This window comes from Mesocricetus auratus, unplaced genomic scaffold, assembly GCF_017639785.1.
Source record: "Mesocricetus auratus isolate SY011 unplaced genomic scaffold, BCM_Maur_2.0 Super-Scaffold_100008, whole genome shotgun sequence".
NCBI classification, from domain to species: domain Eukaryota; kingdom Metazoa; phylum Chordata; class Mammalia; order Rodentia; family Cricetidae; genus Mesocricetus; species Mesocricetus auratus.
This window is the reverse complement of record NW_024429192.1, coordinates 17245444-17263597: the sequence shown is the minus strand read 5'-3', so window position 1 is coordinate 17263597 and position 18154 is coordinate 17245444. Positions and strand designations below refer to the sequence as shown.

Sequence of the window (18154 nt, the reverse complement as noted above, 5' to 3'; positions counted from 1 at the left end):
GGCCTTTTCCTTTTCTTATGTATAGAACAAAACCACACACTGCCATGCCTCAAACTACTTTTTATTTGCAACTACATGATTTCACGCAATTCTTCTAATAATGACATAAAATAGATTTCCTTGTGTATAAATAACTTACATACTCTCCATAAAGTAAATGCTCAAAGGTGCTAGAACACATCGCCCACTCCTACAGTGTTTGTATCCAACAGAGTCAATGCACAATATATAAATACTTAAGTCCAATATTAAAAACTCAGGCACTTGACTAACTTTAATAAAGTATCTGAAACTATTTCAATATATCTAAAGTGCATATATATAGACCTTTTTATGAAAGATTATTCTCAATAACTTTTCTATAAAAATAAGTTTGATGGTTTACTCCATCTAACTTCACTACAAGTATGAACTTTTAGTATATAGCAAGGAATATTCTTCTATAAGCATGACATTGACACAATCAAAAGCAGCTAGTGAGGAGCTAACATGTGAGGATTAATCCAGTGATTTCGGTCACAATGCATTCCGGGAGGAGGTACCCATGTCACTGGAATTGGACGGTATGGTTTATTCTTCCTTCCTGGATTTGGATAACCAAATGGAACAGGAGGAGGATAGTGACTCTGATGCCCATTCCCTCGGTACATTCCTGGCTTTTTTCTGGGCAATGGGTGCCACACTGGAAGAGGTGGGAATATTAGTTCTGAAATCTGTAGGAAAGAGAAAGCATTAAGTAAATTCAAAGGAAAAAAATAATCCACGTTTTCAGTAAAGACTAAGTCTCAAGGCTGCCAGTCAAGTTCATTTGGTTATGTTTAAATATATGAAGAAAGAAAAACCCACATCTCATTAATAGGTTATGTGTATTTTCTGGATGAAGAAAAAACTGAATAAACTAAAAATCTTCAAGCATCAATGATGCAAACACAGAATGAATGGCAACTCCTAAGAACACAACAGGTTTGAGAGTAGTTAGTTAAGCAAGAAGTCACTCTGGCAACTTCGAAGCATAAATTTTCATGGCCTACCCCAAGGTCTACTAAAAATCATGAAATCTTAGAAACAGAGGCCAAGCATTTCGACACAACTTTCCAGATCATTTTGTGGTAGCCTGTTTAGTACTTGGGCCCTAGAACCTTAGCATATACTTAAGTCAGGTAGGGGACAAGTTCACATTGTTTAAATTCTCATCAGCAATTTGACTTCTTTGCTTAGAACACCCCACCCTATGAACTTCAGCATCTGATTCTAATCCTAATCCATCCTCTAAATGTGAGGTGTTTTCTTTAGTAGCTGAAACTCTGTATAGCATTTAACGCAGATGGTGCGAATGACAGGAACCAACTTTATGTAGATTCTGAAGAGATTCTATGTTTGTACCTCTGAGCGTATCTAGACAAAGATGAAGTATTTTACATCTGGCTTCAAAGGTACATATTTTCATTTGCTAGCAGAGTAGATGGAGAAGTGTTAAGTTTTTCCGAATAGCTGCAGTTTATAGTCCTTGTGAGATCCAGTTGGTTTCACTGTTTTAATTTGTACTTCATTGAGAAAAAATGAGATACACCTTTGCATGTGCTTTCTGGCTACTTAAATAATTTCTGCACAGTATTTATAACTTCTGCCTATTTCTTCATTAGGTCATTTGTCTTTAACTGCTATCACTACTGCTATTATTATTATTATTGCAATGCTGAGGAGAGAACCTTGGGCTGTGTGCACGCAAAACTGCTACACTACTGAGCTATATGCTCAGCTCTCTTTTCCAGTTTTATTTTGAGACAGGGTCTCACTTGCTATGAACTTATCAGCCTCCTTCTGCTTCAGCAGGCCTACTAAGTTTTTGAGTGATTTTTAAAGGTATATTTGGAATACAAGTCCTTAACACATATGTGTAATAGGAATTTACTTTCTGTGATCTGATCATTTTCTGATGTTTTCTTTTGGTTACTAAAAAGGTTTAGTTTTGATAAAAATCAGCTCTTTTTTTTTAATGCTTTTTGTGACCCTTGGAAGACATTTTCAAGATAATACTTCTTCATATATAAGACATGATAGAGAGTTATGACCATATCAAATATATTATTTGGTGCATGGCTGTCAGGCAACACTTGGTCCCATTTTGGCCTTTTCCTTCCTTGTTTTAGACCCCACTCAAAACGTTCCCCTCCAACTGCTCTGTCATTCTAGAGTGAGAGTGGGGAGTGGGATAAATGTACAAAAGTGAGCTTATCAAGTTTCTATTTTGTTCCCGTGATATATCACGTATCCTCAAACTACGAGCTATCTTGATGCATAGAATAGCTTTCTATTCATGTCAGCCCTCCCATTTTATTTTCTTAAAAATCTAGAATCAAAGTAGATTGAGAGCTACTTTAGGTGTAATTCCCAGAAACACCACAGAACAGAGACCATCCCAAGCCAGGAGCTATGAACGTTACTGTCTTTATTAAATGATCACCTTTCAGAAAAGAAACAACTAGAAAATGAATGGTCAGATTACAGAAGGCATCTTCTCCTCACATCTATGTGTTAAGGACTTGTTTCCAGAATACACCTTAAAAAATTACCCCAATCACTAAAAACCTGTTAACATCAGAATCAAGACAAATAGGAAGGTTAAAGTAGAATTGTATCAACTTTCAACACAAGGGTTCGGACAGATATACATACATATATACGTAATAATTTGTTGTGAAATGTTTGGAGTAGAATACCAAACAGAAATATTTTCCAAGAAAGCATGTAGCATATTTAATTCCCATACCTTTCTCTTCTTCTAATATTATTTTATAATAGGGAAAAATAAATGTCAATTGGTTTTAAACTTAAAGGTCAATTTACTTAGAATTAACAGCAGTCAGTTTACTTTGTGACAGATTCTTGCTTGACTGGGTAAAAACAAAATCACCACATTTGGATGATTTCTAGGAAATTCAATAAAGGTAATTTGTAATATATAATGCAACATACTGAGAGAAAAATGCCCTAAATATTTGTGGGATAAAGTTGAAAAAATGATCTGAAAGGCAACAACTTTTTGGAAGGTCACAAAACAGAAAGCAAGGTCTAGTGTTGAGCACCCCATGGAAAGGCACAGGAGAGGGGCTGGAGAGAGAGAGAGCGAAGAGTTTACTATTATACTATTAGGCATTTTACTGTTTGCATTTGCAAGTTCTTTTTAAAAATAATTTTAATAAGCTATTTTCTGAAACGAGTTTTGCTGAGTATGGTGGCACATGCCATTAATCCTAGCACCCAGCATGTAGAGGCAGGTGGACCTCTCTGAGTCTAAGACCTGTCTGTCTGGTCTATAGAGTTGGTTCTGGCCCACTTAGGGCTACACAGTGAAAAACCTTCCCTCAAAAGAAAACTTTTTAAAAAAGGAAGCATGTGTTGAAATACAGACATACCTATATGTAATAATATTTTTCCCCTTCCTGTCAATCCGAGGAAGGATAATTAAGCAATCAAGAAAGGGAGAAATACATTTTATTCAGAAAATATTATGTCATAATAGGAATTTGAAAATTTAGTCTTTCATACTCACAAGATTCTTAATTATTAGGTCTAAGTTTTTGTATTATTCTAACACTGGTCTTACCATAAACTTGACATGTTAAATTACATATAGTTGAGACTAATAAATGAAGGTACATTTTAAAATATACTAAAAATATAAGGCAGTACATGTAAAAGAGTAAAGAGGCTCAAAACCTCTCTATAAATAAATGTCCAACTAAAAATGTTTTCCTTTGTTAAATAACTAGTCAAATTTCTAGAAAGCAACTAATATACAGGTATACAGTAAATGAATCTGTAATGCAAACACATTTGCTATACGATGCTTCCATGATTAGAGCAACAAGGGCAAGTTTCTTTTCATTTTTACATAAATTAAGCAAAATATATAGTTCAGCTAAATTTCTCTTTAATGATGGAAATGGGGAATAAGAAGAAAATTAACCTAAAGCTGTAAGTAAAAAAGATTATAAAAAGTTGCTGATAATTTTTTTTAATAAAATAACTTTTTAAATAATCAGGAATGTTCATTTGACTTCTCTTTTGGAGGACATGTCATTTCTTAAAAAACAAACAAACAACCCCCCCCCAAAACACCAACAATAAAAAACCCAAACTTATTCTAGTTCCTGAGGAATGGAGTTCACTTGGGATAAAGCGCCCCTGTGAGAAGCAGCCCCCATTAGCACGTGTGTAAAAGGGAACAGTGAGACTCAGGGTGTCCAGCAGAACCCTGAGCATGAGCGTGGACAGCTGGGCCACCGAGCAAGCCCCACTGCTGCCCTGTACCTGCTTGTGCAGGCGTAGGAGCGTCCACCGTTACCTGGTACACGGGGCTGGGGGTTGCAGCCACTGAACTCGGCTTCACTTCCGCTTCCTTGCTTGCTTCTTCATCTGAAGAAGAGGATCCTGAATGATAATCAGAGGTCACCTTATCAAGAGCCCTGCTAACTTTCTTGGAAATCTCATCCTTGTTCTCATCCTCATTTTCAAAGCTGGCAACGATGAATGCATTGTTTTTCTCTCCATACCTAGGTATACATAAAAAACTTACAAATCATATAAAAAGAAGAAATGTCTGTAAAAACAACAGGTCTGGTCATGCCACTGTTCCATGGCAATAAAAGAACCATTCCAGGACTAGACTGTGCACATTTACTATCCAACCCACAAGTAGGCTGTAATTTTCAGTCACTCTATTGAAGTATAAATAAAAGTGGCCATTTTCTTCTCTACTGACATCAAACAAAAACTGTTTGAAACATCACAAGAGATCTGTCTTTTTATTATGTTTTGTATGTATCAATGAGTTTCTCTAATGTATTTCTAAATGGCCACTGTCCGAAATCAACTAGAAATTTCCTATATTTACTTTGACAGAGCCTGTGGGGGTTTTTTTTTTTTTTTTGATTGGCTTGTTTGTTTTTCAAGGCAGAGTTTCTCTGCAACAATCCTAGCTGTCCTGGAACTCACCTTTGCAGGCAAGGCTAGCCTTGAACTCACAGAGATCTGCTTGCCTCTGCCTCCCCAGAGCTGGGATTAAAAGCGTGTGCTGCCACCATCACCTGGCTAGGGCCTGTGTTTTTTAAATTTATAGACAAAAGATTTCTGACAATTACTGAAATTATAGGGAAAAATGATGAGGATAATAAAGGAGTTTTGCTTAAGTTATGTTATTGAGATTTCTAGGAAAACTTACCATCTTAAAAAAGGTTTTTTTAAGCGGCCAGTGATCCTAGCACTTCATAAGCTAAGACAGCAAAATCATGAGCCTTGAAGCTAATGTGACCAAGTAAATGCAAGCCTCCAAATCTCCTTGGGCCTTAGTTTCCTATGAGGATGAGGAAACTAGAGGTACTTTTGGGCCATCTCTTCAGCTCAGTCCAGCAATTCTTAACTGAAAATGCCCAGCAGCATGGGTGAGTTATAACAGAGAATACATGTAGTATATATGATCTCACATTTACTTAAACGGGAAATGGAAGCATATTTTCATTTTTGTCTACTACTAGAGCTAAAATTTAGGGGAAACAGAAAGGCAGGAAATAAATTACTGCCTTTGTAGAAACAGGAATCTAATACAAAGGCTTGCATACAATAATTTAAGGATCTGTTATATTAACTCAGATCTGATAACGAATTACATTGCATGTCTTTGTCTTTGTAGTGTTTTGGAATGAGGGAGTCATGCTAAATGAGACTACATTACTGTAACATTAAGCATATACAGGTAATTCCTTATGAAAATTAGTAATGGACAACTTTTAAGTTTTCCATTCTCAGTGATGTACTGCTAAAATATCAGGGCTAATTTTGTTACTATGAAACAAATCAATGCTTACTTACTGCTCCTTAACAGAAAAAGATTATAGATATTACATCAAAATTGTAAAATAATACTGAACAGATAAAGCTGCCAGACTTAGACTTTCTCTTCATAGGAAAAGAATCATTTATTATATATCTTTAAATATTTTACCAAATGATAACCTAATAAACTCTATGTTATTTTATATGACAAGGAAGAATGTTCTCTCTAAATACATCTCAATTTTGATTATAGCACCTTGGCTTCAAGTTGACCAATGCACTATTTCTTAAAGTTGATTTTTAATTTTAATTATGTATGTGTTTGTGGGGATGTACATATAGAGTGCTGGTCCCCCTTGAATGCCAGAAACATCACATCCTCTGGAGCTTAAGTAATGGGCGTTTGGTTCTAAGCTACCTACATGTGTGCCTCCATGGGTACGAGGAAGAGTAGTACATGCTGTTAACTACTTCTTCAGTCCCAAGTTACTGTTTTTGAAGACAGATACTTTTCAATTATATGTCTACCACATCAGCACTATTCTAATCTTCAGAATATTTATCTTTCCAGTTTGGGTTCAAAAACACATTTCCTTATCACGGTGCTCTGTATTAACTTACATAGATCATGTTGTTATGTTGTTCTTTGGAAGGGTTCTGTTTTCAGAGTGTATACACTACAGGGTTAAGCTAATTTGTATTAACTGTTTAAAAAAAGCAACAACACACCATGCATGCCTTTAACTCCAGCAGCATGGAGGCAGAGGCATGCTGATGTCTAAGTTTGAAACCACCTTGATCTACAAAGCAGATGTGAACCTATGGTCTTATCTCAGAAAGAAAAAGAAGAAAAACAGCTCTTCATAGTAGCTAGTTCAAAGAAAAATCATGATCATATATAAACCTATTAGTAGGTACTAAGTATAAACTAATATGAAACAGCAGTAGACTTTTATTATCTGGCAATACTAAGAATGAACTACGTGGCACATACCTTTGCCTTTAACCCCAGCACTCAGGAGGCAGATCTCTGCAAGTTTAAGGCCATCCTGGTCTACAGAGTGGGTTCCAGGACAGCCACAGCTACACAGAGAAACCCTGTCACGGGGAAAAAGGAACTAACTATCTAGTAACATAGTATATGCATACAACTAAAACCTTCATCTTTGGGCACCAAAACCTTAGATATTTAAAAAAGTATGTCCGAGCTATGGCTGCTGTATTATCCAGTGGCGTAGGGAGGAAGAAGATGGCAACGGCTGCTGTGTGCCTCCCAGATCACAAAACTTGCACAGTGCTACAGGGAAGAGGCTGGTTGTTCATGGTACAAACAGGTATGGAGCAGTGAGCATCTACCCATTCCAATGGAAAACCTAGCTGTACCTTGCAGGCAGGAAAATCTCTTGAGTTTGAGGCCAGCCTGGTCTACACAGTTGAGTTCCAGGACAGTCAGTGCACCACAGAAAGGCCTTGCCTTAAAAAAATAGGAAGGAATTATTATATGCATGCCTTTGTATTGGATCACTTGCTGCTCTTCCGGAGGGCTTGGGTTCCATCCCTAGTACCCATGTGGAGGCTTATAACTGTCAGTGACTATAATTCCAAGGTTCCATTTCCCTGTTCTGATTCTCTCGGGCACCAGGTATACAGTGCATAGACATGTATTCAGGCAAAGTTCATACACAATGTAACTTGTGTGAGAAGTATGTCTAGTAATAAGAACATATAGGTCTTTATGGAAAGAAACTGAAGGAAATAACTCAAGTAATTAAGAGAGTTTACATGAGGCTTATAACAGTCACACACAAAGATTCTGCACAGATAGATCAAAGACCCTAAAGCTTGTAACATCTGATATTAGGAAACATTTTCTTTCTTTTTTTTTAAGACAGGGTTTCTCTGTGTAGCTTTGGAGGCTGTCCTAGAACTTGCTTTGTAGATAAGGCTGGCCATGAACACACAGAGATCCACCTACCTCGCCTCTCAAGTGCTGAGACTAAAGATGTGCACCACCACCGCTCAGTTTGGAATAAATTTGATAAGGTTATTCCTAATACATCTTTAAGCAGTTGGCAGTACTGACTCAAAATAGAACTATTTAAAAAGATTGGGAGGGACTGGCTATCCATACCAGTGACACTAATGGTTCTTTATTTCATGTAAACTCAGGTCTTTTGCAGGATTTCAGTGGGTAAAATCTCCAAAGTCTAACACCTAAGTACTGCTGACTTCTTAATCAATCCCACAATGTAAAAACATGTGTTGACTGTGATCAAAACTTAACATGGCTTAGTCCTCCTTTTGCCACAAAACAAGACAATGTTGAAGAAGCCCCGCTTTCATGAACCTGGACCTCCCCCCAGTTTCCTGAGGCAATACCCTTAGGAAGAAGTCATCTGGGGTTTTCCTGATAAAATTTAGAAGAATACACACGTATTTTTTTCAGTATTACTGATCTTAATTTTCATCTTCATTACAGATTAGGTTAAAGGCTATGGCCATTCCTATAGTATATAGCTAGATTCATATAAAAAAAGCAACTTCACCATAATCAAGAGAGCCCAAGAAAATTGCACCTTCAAAACAAAGAGAGCCCAGGCAGTAGTGGCGCACACCTTTTATCCCAGCACTTGGGAGGCAGAGGCAGGAGGCTCTCTGTGAGTTCGAGGCCGGCCTAGTTTACAGATTGAGTTCCAGGACAGGCTCCAAAGCTACAGAGAAACCCTGTCTCGAAAAACCAAAACAAACAAACAAACAAACAAACAAACCAAAACAAAGAGAAACTCTCCATGGGCCCCACCACAGGAAAACTGGGAGTTCCTGCTACTGGTTTATCCTGCTTCTCCTCCTGGAGAAAGCACTTCCCTACCTCGTCACCCTCAATATCCTTACACGGCAGCTCAAGTACCGCCTACCCCACTCAGTCATCTTTGTGTCTTTGGGCCACCTAACACTGTTTTGTCGTATTTCTAATATGGACAGATAACACGTTTTAGTTTGCTATTTCTTCTCCCTTATTACCCTCTGAACTACCTAAAGACTGCTGCTTTCATTTCTGAAAACTCCACAGCTGCCTAGTTTACATGTTTTTATTAAAAGTTTCTATAGATTTCCTCTAACTCCCCTTTACAGTTGTTTGAGAGAAGTCATTTCTATTGTGAGAATAAAATCTTTAAAATGTTACTAAGTCACCTAAAAACAGAAACAAGAGGCCGAAATAGAGACCAGCTCAAGGTAACTTGAAGGAAGCCTTTGTCACACGAGTGAAGCAGCCTTCGAGGAATAGGTGCCTCAGTTCTACATTCTACCTCTTGGTGTACACTGAAATCCTTGGCAAAGGTCTAGGAAAACCTGTTTCTGAGTCCTTCATGGTATAAGACAGATTCGCCACCCTTCACCACCACCTTCACAGGTGATTCATAAGTCTCTTCTGAGAAAGCCAAGTGCCAGTCCAGGCTGTGAAGAGACACAGAAGCAACACACAGGAGAAACTTCGGTAAAGTCGGTCCAGCTGCCAAATATGAAGACTCACCGACAGCACACCTCACACGGGTCCACCCAGAGTGTAAGTTCTTTTGGCAAGCCCAGATCGCTGTACAAAATGCAGCTGTTCTCACAGGCTTTCAGGACATCGGGATCAACTCTCTGAAACTTATTGACACGAATGCATCTATAACAAAATAATTAAATTAGCAGTCAGAATTGAATCTCAGTCATATAGCTTATCAATATATGTTAAAGTGAGTAATAACAAAACACCCTGTGGAGAACCTGGGAGCTTGTTAAGTGTGAACTTCAGGCAAGAGAGGCAACACAAAGGCTGCCCAGTCTGGTGACAACAGAGAAAGTACCTGTGTGAGCCCAGAGCAATCACCAGTGCCTGTTACCAGAGACCACAAACTGTACATGGACATCAGATAAGCAGAGACCAAAGTGGTTACTCAGAAGCAGAACAGCTTTTGGGGGGATAGGGAGACAAGAGTCTCATGTATCCCAAGCTATCTCAAACTTGCTGTTGAGCTGAATATGTTATTTGAACTTGTAATATTCTTGCTTCTACCTCTCAAGTGCTGAGACTAGAGGTGTAAACTCTCACACCTGGCTTACTGCAATGCTGAGGTAAACCCTAAGCTTCATGTTGGGAAAGTACTCAAGCAACTGAGCTATATCCCCAGCCCTGACATCACACAGGTAAGCTGATAAGATCTGTAACTAATAAAAGACTCCAACCAGTGCTTCAAATATGAGTGGAACTTTTTTGTGACAAGTTTTATTGCCACTAACTTGTTTTTACATCCCAGGTAATAAGGTTAAATCTTAAGGGAGGCAACTTTTACTTCATCTATAATTGTTTCAAAAGTAATTATTCAAGGACAATAGAACCATGCCTATCACATACTCATTAACATGTAATCCTAAAACATTATTCCTTCATTTGATGTAACTTGTGTTATACAGGACTTACTTTTATCTAAGTTGCCAAAATAAGTTAGTAAAAATTATGAATTAATAAAGCCCATTATTATATTTCAACCCAAGAAATGTATCTTCACCAATGAATGTAGAAAATATAGCTAGCATTGGAGGCAGCACCCTGCTCACCGCCTAACCTGTTGCCCCTTGTACTGCGCTTTAAAAAAAATTTTTTTGCCAAGTGACTAAATAGTAGCATGAATGCAAAAATGCACCTCAAAACATGTATTCTGCTTAAGCAGAAAAACAGTACCTGCAATAGAAAATATGAGATGGAGCCGGGCGTTGGTGGCACACGCCTTTAATCCCAGCACTCAGGAGGCAGAGGCAGGCGGATCTCTGTAAGTTCAAGACCAGCCTGGACTACCAAGCGAGTTCCAGGACAGCCTCCAAAGCCACAGAGAAACCCTGTCTCGAAAAAACAAAACAAACAAACAAACAAAAAAAAGAGATGTATTTATTGTTTGCAATCAAGACTCAACAAAGACAATCTGGCACTAGTACTATTCCGTGGAATTTATCTACTGGATAAGTTTAGACATATTGTTTCACATCTCTACCATATCCGAAGATATGAAATATAGACATAAAAGGTAACTGACAACGATACTATTCATTATAATGTGCTTTTAGGATGTTGTGACAATAGCTCAGTGATCAGCAATGGCCTTGAGTTTCTATGTTACTGGGCTGAATTCCAAGCACCCAAAAATAATAGTGATATAACCTATAACTAACAAAAGACCTCTCAAACAGTATCAATACTAATGTGATATTTAAAGTTGTTTCATTTGCTTATTTTAATCGCTGAAAAAAGTTCTCATAGGACAACAATAATAAATATCTTTAAAATATAGTAATTCTTCTTGACCAGATAGTATGCAATAGACAGTTTCTATTAACTCTGTTTTTGTTTTGTAATTCCATGACCTAGCTATTATTTTAACCTTGTAAGGGAAAAAAGGAGGCAGTTGAGGAACTTGTCCAATATCACACACGAGTGAATCTACACTTCAAATGCAGGCTAACAACTCCCAAGTTCACGTACAGCTTAGAAACAGTATGAATCTACACTTCAAATGCAGGCTAACAACTCCCAAGTTCACGTACAGCTTAGAAGCAGTGTGCTTGCCTATCTGTACCATCTACAGCATGAGATCTACAGCATTCAAACCTGTCACCAATGCTCCTCCACAGTTCCCTATTAGTTTCTTGTGGCTTCCTCAACTACTCTGTAGACCAGGCTGGCCTCAAACTCACAGAGATCTGCCTGCCTCTGCCTCGGAGTGCGAGGATTAGTTTAAGGTGTACTTTACCACTGCCCAGCTCTCCTTATCATTTCTTAATGGCACTACTAAAAATAGCAAATTCAGAGTAAAAAAATTGCTGTATGCTCTACGTTTCTTAATCTTTTTAATTAGCTAGACCCACCCTACAGACTCTAGCATTATTTAAGTCCCATGTGCCAAGCACGAAAGCAGGTGAGGCTGTGGAACTCTTCATGTTTACACATCATCCTTACAAAGGATGATGAAGACGCTAAGCTTTAAGTCAGAATGTAAAGTCTGCTTTAGCAAATTTACGTACATTACATACTGTTAAGCTTTTTGTTCTTCAAATGCAAGATTATACAAGTTGTATGAAAATAGTATATTATTTGCTCAATGCTGATGGTTCTTTTAAATTTTTTTTGGCAATTACAATATGTAAGAGACTTATGTATCCATCCATATTTGGTTGCATTTCTGGTTATGTTTCCAGATTAGATTCTGAGAATTAATGTTCAGAATGAGTATTTTATTAGGTCTTACACTGGAAAACTGTCCTGTACAAATATCTCACATGTATAAAATGCATAAAAACAGCTTTAACTTACAGTCTTCATTTTCTAATCTACCATGAAGTCCAATAGTTTTTTACTTAAAAGGAAGCTTCAAAATGAATCAACGATATTTCTGATCACATGCCAATTTAGTCTTATTCGACTTTTTCTCAAGTTTTAGGGTTAAAGGAAATGGAATGGTACACTTCCTGACCTGGCTGTATTTACTTGACAGTTTTTCCATTTTTCCAGCAGCCTGGCACTTCCAAAAGCATACATCCAACATCAAATAAGCATGTGTAAAAAGCCTCAATAACTCTAACTCATAAAAGCTGTCCACTATCAGAAATGAAGGTGTATAGGGGAAAAAAACCAATCCAATGAGAAGCTGAAAAATTACTTGAGTCTAAATTAATAGCTACATGTCTATTTGTATTCATATTGTTGACCAACTTACTAGGAAACTTTTGGGTAAAAATTAAGAAAAATAGAGAAACTACCTTAGTTTATTCCTGCCAGACTATTACATTTCAGTTGGCTTTAAGCAAGTAAGAAACAATAAAAATTGTATTTTCTTACTTCAGTCTTGAGTAGCTCTATACTTTTAAGTGCTAACCAAGAAGACCTTTTTATATAAAAGCTCACAAGTATCGGTTTGTGAGACAAACACTGGGGACAACAAGTATGCACAAATAAAAGAATTTCCATAGTTGTCACAAATTAACCAGCGTTTCACTTTAAACACCGAGGCCATGTCCACAATCCCCGTTATGGTACGACAGCTAGTTTTATGAAATGACTTATCCAGCTTTTCAGTAGATGCATCTGTACCAAGGTGAGCATGCCTGGGCATGTTTTTCTTGTACAGCTTAAAGTAAAGAAAGGTCTGCTCTTCTAGCTGTACATGTAACTTACAATTACATTACAAGTCAGTTGCAAGTAGGTACTGTCTTCCTTCTTAGTGCCAAGACCATGGTGTACACAGTTTATGAAAATCCGGCGTCATTCCAAGACTTGACTTAAAAAATCCCCAGGCCAGTATCTACCACCTGAAGTACATAGGTGAGTTTCCTTTTACTGGTTTACACCCCAAAAAAGATGCATAATGTAAATGAGATCATCACCGTTATAGAAGAACATGCTATGCTAATTATCTTTTCCTGTTTTTTTTTTTTTTTTTTTTTTAAGATAGTACCATTGTTTCTTTTCCTTTTTTGAGAGAGGGTTGGTCTGTGTAACAGTTCTGGCTGTCCTGGAACTTGCTCAGTAGACCTGGCTAACCTCGAACTCAGAGATCTGAGTGCCTCTTCCTCCTGATTAAAGGCATGCGCTACCATAGCTTGGCTGAGACAGGGTCTTCCTATATAGTCCTAGCTGTCCCGGAACTATGTAAACCAGACTAGCACCGGAATCACAGAATCCACCAGCTTTTGCCTCTGGAGTGCTAGGATTAGAGGTGTGGGTCACTATGTCTGGCTCTGTCTGACTATCTTATTTTACCTTTTTCTTTTCTTTTTGGTTTTTCCATACAGGGTTTCTCTGTGCAGTCCTGGCTGTCCTAGAACTCACTCTGTGATCTGTCTGCCTCTGTCCCTGAGTGCTGGGATTAAAGGCATGCGCTACCACCACCTTCTTCAAAAGAACAAACATGCAGCATGTACTTTACCTTTAGATACAAAGAGACTAATTTCCCTCAACTCTTAATTATCATGCTCATTTAGAAGAGATTAGGAATCCTCCAGATTTGTGAAAATCCCTAAGTACTCAAGATAATAGCAAAGTGTACTTGGAGCAGGAGCCAGACTAGGCACAAGCAACTAATTGATGAATCTAGGGCACTGGCCTACCACGTCTGAGCAATGGACCCTCAGCAAGTGCTTGTACCTAAAAAATGAACAAGAAAATACCCTGACACCCCAGAGTTTTGTATTTTGTAGATAAAAATCATAATAGGCATGTTCTAAACCTTCAGTTCTCTGGCCTTGTAGCCATTATACAAACTGATCTTCACTTAGTCCAACTCAACCATCCAGTCTAATTCTTTACCTGTAGGCCTGTCCCTTTGATGGCTTCTCTGGATACCAGTGATTTTTATATTTCTCTTGAAGTATTTGAGTCAATTTCTCAGCGAACCTCTCAACTGCTTCTTTTTTCAACTTATCATGTTTTCGAACCAGCCTTGTGAAAAAGAAGACAACAGCAGCAATTTCGTTCTTCATTTTTCCCTGCAAAGATAAAAAACTTTCTTAAAAACAAAACACAAAAATCCAAACAACAGCAACAACAAAAACTACCCCCACACACAGGAAAATAAAGTTCTGTACAATATGCCCCCTTAAAGCCTTCCCTCCTCCTTTCAATTTTATCTTGTATTCACATTCAGTAATTGCCACTAATGTTTTTAGTCCTCAGGGACCTATTAGGAAATACTCCTGGGACTCTTACTACTTAGTTTTAAGCAGTAGTTCAGTGAAGAACACACAGCATTGCTTCTGATGACTAAAATAAAACCAGGTAACACTTCCAAAGAATCACTGTAGTAAATACCACATAGGTATTACTAAATAAGTCAAATTCTAACTCAAATTATAGATTCTGTGAAATGATTTGAAATTTAAAATAGGAGTCCATTTTATAAAATCTAGCACCCAGGGCTGGACAGATGGCTCAACAGTTAAGATCACTTGCTACTCCTGTGGTGGATTTGCCTGCTGGTTAATAACTAACTATCTGTAACTCCAGCACCAGTGGGACCTCTTCTAATCTCTGTGGGTACCAGGCACACATATGGTGGCCATACATACATGCAGGCAAAACACCCATACACATAAAAAGTAAAACAAAATTAAAAAAATCTTTAAAATCTAGTACTATAGCTCCATTTTTGGAGAAGTTTTATTTCTACTAGCTATAATAAAACACATGCCCCCACAACAAGCATGTACAGATATGTCCATGGTAGCAATATTTCTACCAGTTACAAAGTAGAAACACCCAAATATCCACCAGAGGATGAATAGACAAATAATGTATGATATACATACACAATAGAGTTAGCAATTACAAGGGATGAAGTATTAACATGTGTCACAAGACGGGCAAACCATACACACAGCAATGCAAAGGCATATGGAAATTTCCTTTATATATAATGTCCAGAACAGGTAAGTCTATACAGATAGAAAACAGACTGGGTGGCCAAGAGGCAGGAGGAGTAGAGGAACAGGAGGAAAACTTCTAGTAAGTTCAAGGTTAACTTTCTGCTATGATAAAACAATTCTAAAGCTGAGTACTGTCCTGGATTTACAACTCTATGCTAAGAGCACTTCACTGTTTACTTCAAATGGATGACTTATACTTCAATAAAGCTGTTACACACTGAAAGTTTTTCTCCACTGACTGTTTTGTACATACTCTTGCAGGAATAGATATAGTTTCCTAAAAAGCTAAGACCAAATAGTGAGTATTAAAACACATTCAACAGAACATAAATTCAAGATCACTCAAAAAATTAAATAATCAGTTATGTTTTGGAACTGCATCAAGGACTCTTAAAATAGAAACCCTGAATTGTCACTGATTAATCCACAAAGGCTGTGCTGGGGTTGTTTTGAATATATATATATGTTTTGAGATGAGCTCATTCATTTGGCTGATGAAAGTAACTTGGAAGCATTCAGATGCAGCAAGTAACGTCATCTTTCTAGGCGCCAACGACAGGCCTTCTGTATTGATTATAGCAGCGAACTAGCTTAGCAACAGTCTGTTCTACCAAAGACAAAAACCCAGAAACACCCGGTTCTTCTAGCTGTCTTTTCTTAAACTACTCTCTTAAGTTTCAGATCTAAGGTGATTCCTTTACTCTGTATGCAAATAAATGCAAACAAGGGACCTTGCTATGAAACAAATTCTATGTAGTTATCTAAGACATGTCCTGGCAGCTCTACTCACGCTGATCTGGCATGGGAAGAGAGCTACCCCAAACTCCCTTCCTCTTGGACTCTCAGAGTGCTAAATGCACCTACTGCCATCGCAGCTGGTGGATAGAACCCTCACAAAGCAGTTCGTGGTACACGGACCTTCAGTCCACTACAACTGCTATCCAGTCTTCCTTCTCCCGGAAAAATGTGAGGCATTTCCCACTTTATGAAGCTTCAGCTAGACTTCATGTACAGTACCCATGATGGACCAGGAAAGCCACTGGAACTGAATACACAATTTGGGCAAGGAAGTTGCTGATGGAAACGTAAGCTCCGCTCCAAACAAAACAAAAGACACACACTAAAGAAATAAATGTACCGATGCTTGGAACAGTCCCATTCATCAACTCAGCCAATACGTGTGCTACGTAACTGTTTGGGGATTTGCTTTTGTTTGCTCAATTTCGTATCAAATAAATAAATAAATAAAAACAAAGGAAGGGAAGGAAAGAACCACTTAGTGGCTGCGTTTGGTTTGTAACAGAAGATGAGTCATACGGACTTATTTATTTTTCTGTTTGAAGGAATGATGACCGGAATAAGCTGAAAATTAACCCCCTTTAATCAGTGTTCCGGGAGCACCAAAGGCAAGGGGTGGGGTGTCTAGAGCCGGATGGGGGAGGGGCGAGCCACCACAGGGGGCCCATTAGACCTCAGGCGTCTAGTGCCACCCACACTGCCCCCCAAAGCTCCCGTTTTAAACACCGCTTGGTGACGTCATCCCGGGACGTCGTCACCGCCGCGGCTGCTCCTCAAGTTCTACTTTGTTCCACGAGCCCGGCCTTCTAGGAGTTTGTAACTTTGGGGAACCCCCCCGGTAATTTCTAGAGACAAGTATTCCTCCAGGTGGACGCTGCCAAGGTGGAGGGGGCGGCCAGCGTGGTGGCGGCGAGCGGCCCTGACCGCCCCGGGCGGGCGGCGGTGGCCGGCGGGATCCAGATGCGGCCGGAACGGGGGTCCCGCAACCCGGTCCGGGCGGGGAGCCCCCCCCCCCGCACACACCGCTGAGGGCACGGCCTGCGCGCCGCGTCCAACCTGTGCAAGCCGGCTCGCCCCTGCCCGCCGCCGGCTCGCCCGCCCGCCCGACGCCCGCTGTCGCCTGCCCGGAGGCGGTAGGCGACGTGGCACGCGCCCGAGGAGGCGTCGCCTCCCATCCAGGACCCCGGCGGCCGCGCATCCCTCGGCCGCTCCGCTCTCGACGTGGCGGCGGGCGCGCCCCAGCCTCCCTGCCCGATGCCCTGGGGCCCCCGCCGCGTCCCCCCCGCGCCCCCGATTCCAGGCCCGCCCTCCTCCCCGCCACCGCGTCCCCCCGCCGGCCCGCTCTCCTCACCGCCGCTCCGGGGCTGCACCCTCCGCCGGCTTGGCGCTCGCGTTCCGTGGCCCCCCGGGGGAAGCCGAGCGCGAGCCCCCGCGCTCGCCGCCGCTGCGTCGTCGGGGCCGCCGCCGAGCGCGCGCCGACCAGACTGGCGGGCCACGGAGCGCGAGGCCCAGCGAGCCTGCGAGCCAGCGAGCGCGGTCCCGACGCGGCGCGCGGGGGGCTCCGGGCCCGGAAGAAGGGAGGGGCGAGGGCTGGGAGACGCCCGGCGCGGCGAAGGACCAATGGGCGCGCTCCGGGGGCGGGGAGGGGCGGGGCTTCCCGCGGAGCCGCCCCGCCCTCGGCCCGTGCGCGTGGCCCGTTCCTGCCCCAGGCGGCGCGCCGAGCCTGGGTTCCGACGGCGGTGCCGGCACGAGGCTGCTGGGCTTCCAGCGCGAGCCCCCAGGGGCCTGGCCTCCCGAGAAGGGGCCGGCCGGACGCCTCCTCCCAGCTCTTCAGCCACGCCTCCTCTGGCGAGTCCCTCGCCTTGGGTACGACCCGCCTCCCTGCAGCTGGAGGGCAAGTTTAATCCAGCTCGCCACCCTGCTTCGAGGGGAGCTTGGCACCCGCTCTCCCCGTCCTTCCTGCCGTGCAATCACTGGCTGTTCCCTCCTCACCTCCCCGTACCTGAGATAGCTTGTGTAAGATAACCCTTGCCTGAGCATTTTGCTGGCAGAGTTGGTGTCGCCA

The 18154-nt window shown here is 40.8% G+C and overlaps 1 protein-coding gene across 1 annotated transcript; it reads right to left on the bottom strand.

Moving 5' to 3' along the window:
- Window positions 1-45: 45 nt before the first annotated feature.
- On the bottom strand, window positions 46-17546 carry Btg3 (BTG anti-proliferation factor 3). Its single transcript, XM_040750567.1, has 5 exons — window positions 17441-17546; window positions 14177-14355; window positions 9368-9505; window positions 4349-4556; window positions 46-713 (listed from the first exon to the last, which is right to left on the bottom strand). The coding sequence occupies exons 2-5, from the start codon at window positions 14347-14349 to the stop codon at window positions 474-476; spliced, it is 759 nt and encodes a 252-aa protein (XP_040606501.1). The 5' UTR covers window positions 14350-14355; window positions 17441-17546; the 3' UTR covers window positions 46-473.
- Between the last annotated feature and the right edge of the window lie 608 nt (window positions 17547-18154).

Bases quoted from the DNA above. Each gene is read 5' to 3' on its own strand.
- Btg3 (XM_040750567.1), bottom strand. From the start codon at position 14,349: ATGAAGAACGAAATTGCTGCTGTTGTCTTCTTTTTCACAAGGCTGGTT. The intron at 9,506-14,176 runs GTAAAGAATTAG...ATTTTGTTATAG, and splicing joins TCAAAGGGACAGGCCTACAG to ATGCATTCGTGTCAATAAGT. The intron at 4,557-9,367 runs GTGAGTCTTCAT...ATGTATACCTAG, and splicing joins CCGTGTGAGGTGTGCTGTCG to GTATGGAGAGAAAAACAATG.